General features: G+C 38.3%; 1 protein-coding gene across 1 annotated transcript in view; it reads right to left on the bottom strand.

The window, feature by feature from the left end:
- The window catches only part of Traf6 (TNF receptor associated factor 6), an 18,386-nt gene extending 12,934 nt beyond the window's left edge, over nt 1–5,452 (bottom strand). Inside the window, exons 1-3 of the mRNA XM_010612562.2 lie at nt 5,129–5,452; nt 1,773–1,923; nt 688–846 (exon numbers count right to left, since the gene is read on the bottom strand). Coding sequence (XP_010610864.1) covers nt 688–846; nt 1,773–1,923; nt 5,129–5,430 — 612 coding nt within the window. The 5' untranslated portion in view covers nt 5,431–5,452. The remainder of the gene's footprint in view (nt 1–687; nt 847–1,772; nt 1,924–5,128) is intronic.
- Nucleotides 5,453–5,814: the final 362 nt, after the last annotated feature.

Below are 5,814 nucleotides of genomic sequence, written 5' to 3'. Positions count from 1 at the left end.
TTTTTTTTTTTTTTTTTTTTTTTTTTTTTTTTTTTTTTTTTGGTGGTACCAGGGGTCGAACTCAGGACCTTGCGCTTGCAAGGCAGGTGGCAGAACCACTGAGCTAAATCCCTGGCCCCTATATCCTGATTTTTAAATGAAAAACTGCTCTTATCTTTTTGATGCTTTCATGCACCATGAAACTTCTTTTAAAAGGCAGACATTTTAATGTAAATGTAAAATATATACTAAAAAGTGAATATAGTATATAGGGTAATAAATGATCACTAATGGTATATTACTTCATGGGATGTAATTTATTCTTTTTAACAAGTCAACTCTCTTTCACAAGATAGTCCTGTATAAATCTTATATAGTAATCATTTTTATGTCTGCAGACAGTTTGGTCATTAGAATCCACACATATAGGATTATGATTGGCAAATGCATTTCCAAGCAGCTTTTGGTGCCAGTAGACCTACAACAATTGTTACTAGGATAAACTATGTTTAGAAGAAAAATATGCAAATATAAACTCCAGATTTATAACTTACTGCATTTTCATTTCTTTCTTAAAAATCAATTTTCCAAAAATTAATAATGCAGAATCACAACTACTGTCATATCCTTATCTTTTAACTTTCTCCAATGTACATTAGAACTTCATAAAACAAAGCAGTGGAATGAACAAATCCTAGCAGTACATACCTCTTTTTCTTCAAAAGGCATGGATACAGCACAGTTTACACAAGAAACCTGTCTCCTTGGACAATCCTTGAGGATGTGAACATTCAACTGGCATTTCTGAAAGGGGTGTTGGCATTGGGAACAGTTCACAAGAGCAAACTCACAGAGTGCTTGATGGTCCTATAATAAAGAAAAAGTAACTGATTAGTCTTTGCCAACCCTGAAGTTTCCCAAAGATAAGCTCTTCCAAGAATATACGATTCTCTTGTTTAGAATTGACTAGTAAAACTACGTCACCTACTATACACAGCATTCTTCACAACATGAAGGACTTAATGAATTGTTTTCAAATAATCGTGTAGACTGCAAGTTTATATACAGAATGTGAATTCTCAAATTCATACATTCAATTAGGGAAGGGAATGGGAAAGAGGTCAGACTTCCAGGACAGTGATTCAGTGCTATTTTAAGAAAGCCACTTCCTCAAAAAGGACTAAGTAAAAGGGGTGCACCCTGCAAATATGCCTTAAACATTTAATTTCAAATACATTTAAAAATACTTATTTCTGGGGTAAAAGTCACCAAACTAAGAATTGATCTATTTTAATAGAAAAACATATCCTTGTATTACCTGATGTTTTCAGTTCATGTCAAATGAACTGAAAGGAGGAGCACTTCATTTAGTTCATAATAAAATGATAGTTTAGAAAAGCAGAAAAAAGTCCAACAAGGGCACTGACACGATAATTACATGAGACTTACTACATATTTCAAATGAAAGAAATGAAGTGATTGGATTAAAATGTGACACCTGAATTTAAAATGCTCTCCATCAGTTTTATCCTATATAATACTCCCCAAATTTGTAGAACATTGATTTTTTTTTATTATTGCTACGGAAGAGCTAGGGAAAACTGAATAAAAAATTCCTAGTTTTTCCTTATATTTATATTTAAAAATCAAAGGGTTAATAACCAGTCAACAAGAATTTAAAAGGTAGCTACTATGTTCTAGGTCCTGGGAATACACAAATTAACACAGCACAATCTCTGTTCTCTAGAAACTGCCAGGCACAAATGCAAACAGCTAGAAAATGACTTTAATACCTCAAGATGCCTCAATTCCATCTTGTGCAAACAGCCTTCATTTGGACACTTTACCATCAGAGACAGAATCTCTCGTTTTGCAAAATTGTCAGGAAATAGTTGATTTTCCAGCAGAATTTCGTTGTCAACCGGACATTTGTGACCTGCATCCCTAAAAGAAACAATTAGTTGATTTAAACATTCACATTATTAAAACTGACTTTATCATACAAAATAATGCGACGTTATTCTATATAATACACCAAAATAAACTCTTTTATGGATAATTTATGAACTTACTTTTATGAAATGAGTACAAACTAGAGCCATATTGATCATCTTCAAAAACCATGAGATTTTAGATTGTAGGACAGATTCCAGCTCAAAAAAGACACACACTTACTGAATAAAGTGGTATTTTGACTGGCATAAAATGAAAGGAAAGAATGGACACACTGACAGACTGGCTGGCCTCCATCCTGACGGCACCTATGCAGTACCTACTACGATGGGTCACACTGCTCAGAACACGAATCACACGTGTGCAGTGCACTACTGAGTCACAAGTGAAAATTTAACCGACAAGCAGTTAACTGCGAGGCTCGTATGAGTGTGTACTCTGAAACAGTCACTAAGACACTCCAAGTCACGAGCAAGGGAGGTTTTAATTTGTACAGGTGCCCCACGTAAGAGGAAGCTAAAGAACCTCTATGTTATACTTTCCAGTGGCTTGCCCCCCATCTTATAATAGGAAAAACAATCTTCAGATTGTGTGAGGTGGTGCCTGTCATTCCTTTTTAAGTTTTGGGGGATTGTCTCAGCCTCCCTTCACAAAATGTGACAGGTCAGGTGGGCCACAGGAACCTTGATCACTTAAGCATTTCCTGAGCACCTTGTCTGTGCTCAAGAGGGCAGACTGAAAGGTGACTGCAAAACAGTGCTGTCAAATGCCTTACAGCTCATTAAGGTAAAGAGGCATAGGTAATCTTCATGAGGCCTTTCTTAGACTGTGTAATGATTACATTGTCAAGTACACTCTGATAGCACAGGAAGTAGTAATTAAATTTATTGAAATATATACCCCAAGCCAAAAATGTTATCTATCTAAAAGAAAATGAGAAACTTACAAAGTAAACTGAAAATAACTATCCAGAATATTAGCAACTATTCCAAAAGAAAATGGAATTAAATTGAGATGTCCTTTGAGTCCCTGAATAACTACTAGTCAATGAAAAATGTTGCGGCAACTCCTTCAAGACCATCAGACACCCAGTGCGTGGCCCTTTATAGCTTAGAGGGAGGTAGTGTGAAAAAGCCTGAGATTCCCATTTTTGGGTTTTATCTCCATTTCATACCACTGTCCCACTACTTTCCTATTTTGCTATTACAAAGCTGCTAAAGGTTGGCCATCTTTCTGGGCACGGGTGACACTTGATAAAACACACCCCCTCTTTTTAACCTAAATACAATATAAGTAAAAGTCATTAGACAAAAAAGAGATTGGTCCTTGTAACGCTGCTCTCCTGTATACCCTAAACCAGGGATGGTGAACCTTTCAGCGTTTTCAGTGATAACAGTTGGCTGTAGCACGCGTGCCACAGGTTCACTACCACTGCCCTAAACCAGTGGTCTCTACCAGGCACTATTTTGCTTCCAGGGTTCATTGTAGGTCTCACTGCTGGGGGCAGGGTGCACACTACTAGCATCCAAGAGACACAAACCAGGCTAAAGATCCTACAACACAGGGCACATTCTCTGCAACAAAGAAAATTCAATCCTGCCCAAAACGTCAGTGGTGGTGAGGCTGAAAGAACCTACTCTATAAAAAGATCTTGTAATTCTACACGAGGCAATACATTTCTCCCAAAACTGAAACAGACACACCCCCTCGTAACTGCAGTGACACCAAGTCTGGAGCAAGGACACAGTGACCTTAATTTCAAATTTTATAGAAAAGTTAGTGTAAAAGTTGAGATATAAATACTCAATGAATAGTCATAGAGGAACTTAAACTATTTAGGAATGATTTCACTGATATACTAGATGTCTTTTTATCGAAAGACATAAATCTTCCAAATTTTTTTGTTCTATACAGAACTCGTCATACAAAAATATTCTTATTTACTTCTGAGTTATAAAATAAATAGATAAATAAAATGTATCTACTTTCCAGGAGATGAAGTTGAATTATGTGTGGAAATCCCATGTATTTCAGATAAAACAACCATATTTACTGACTGCCTGTTGTTGGTAAGGCTGTGTTCCTAGCACTTGGGAAATGTCAAGAAATAAAACAGATTTGAAATTTTGCTCTCAAGAAGCTTAGCTTCCAGTGGGGCAAGAAGACACATAAATTACCTTGTGTTTTAGAAGGCAGAAGTGCTGTAAAGAAAAAGTAGAACCTGACAAAGACCAGGCATGCTGAGGAAAATAGGACAGAGGCGTGTGTGCTGTGGTATAAATAGAGTAGCCACAGAACCTGTAAGGAGAGTTATTTCAGCCACACTGAAGGGAATTCAGGTTAGACATGGCAAGAGTTTCAAGCAGAAAGAACAGCTAAAGCAACTCATGGAGGCAGGAGTGTGCCTGACATGTTTCACCAACAGCAAAGAAGGAATGAATGGAAAGAGAGGGAACAGGGGTGTGTGTGGTCAGAAAATTAATCATGCATTTATCATACATGTCTTTCTAGGGCTTCAAATTTTACTCCGAGATACCTGCTGCAATGTTCTAAGCAGAGATGACATCACCTTACTTATTTTACCAGGTTCACTGGCTGCTGTCATGAAACTGGAAGAAGGAGATGGTAAAAGTAAGAAGGCCGGTTAGAGCTGATAGTGATTCAGAACAGATACTGGAGGCAGTGAAAAGAGACTGGATTATGGACACACAGACAGTGAGGGCAGAATCTTCACTGAATACTGCTTTAAATGTATCGGTTATTTTACAACTGCTTATAGATACGAAACAACAGGCAGAATTTACCATGGATAAAATCAGAACAACTGGTCGCTTATAGAATCAGTGTTCTCTGGATGGTTGAGATGATCAAATTCTACTAGTGTCATTTAAGGTACATTTAAAAATATTATTTTCTTAAAACAGTCATCCCCCGGTGTGCATTCAAACTGTTTAACATAGAAGCAGCTATTTACTTTCTTATTTATCTGAACGTCAGGGGAAAGGAAGAGAGACAAGTCACCTTCTGTCGCATAGTGGGAAGTGGTGTAAGAATCTTTTAAAATTTTCTGCCTATTGTTCTTTTTTCTAAGTGGCTTTTTGTATCTAAGACTCTTCTTGGGATGTGTGTGCTGTGCAGGAAAGTTATTTGCACTTGGTCCTGTTACAGGGCACCGCTCCTGCTGAAGTGCACAGACCTTATCGATTTGATGATGCAGGCCTTGCAGAACCGATGGCCACAGGGTGTCTGCACGGCTTCCCGCAGGGCCATCAAGCAGATGGGGCACTCGTACTTGCTTTCCAGGGGCGGGTCAAACTCGACATCATATCCCTGGATCTCTTCCATGAAGGAGCTGGACAGGTTCCCTGTGCTGGTGCTGGTCATTCCGCTCACACTGTCATCTTTTGCTGTGGTGCCACAGGTGGTGGCCATGGCAGCACAGCAGTCACCTTCAGACTGGCTGGATCCACAGATGTTTTCACAGTTTAACAGACTCATAGTAACTTGATTAGCAATTTCTCTGTGAAAACAGCAAGAAAACAATGCTTTAGCATGCAAACACAAATCTTTACACCTTAGCAATGCAAGTCACCTATTAATTCATATATATATGAGGTGTGTCAATGTTATTTACTGTTTTAGTTGCTTTTCTTGTTGCTGAGACTAAATACCTGACACCTAAAGTTAAAGGAGGAAAACTTTATTTGGCTCAAAGTTTGTAGTAGTTTCATTTCATAGTCAGTTGGCTCCAAGGCAAGGTGGCAGGGCAGCGGGGCATCGCAGAGGAGAAAGAGTTCATTGCAGGCCGAAGGTAGCCATTGACAAGTGACGAGTAGGACCCTCTTCTTGTGCCTCTTATCTTATCCAGGCTACCCACCTTAG

Source organism: Fukomys damarensis, unplaced genomic scaffold (assembly GCF_012274545.1).
Source record: "Fukomys damarensis isolate Sample0158 unplaced genomic scaffold, DMR_v1.0_HiC HiC_scaffold_27, whole genome shotgun sequence".
Classification (NCBI taxonomy): Eukaryota; Metazoa; Chordata; class Mammalia; order Rodentia; family Bathyergidae; genus Fukomys; species Fukomys damarensis.
Note: the sequence above shows the minus strand (reverse complement) of the source record. Positions and strands in the feature narration are given on the sequence as shown.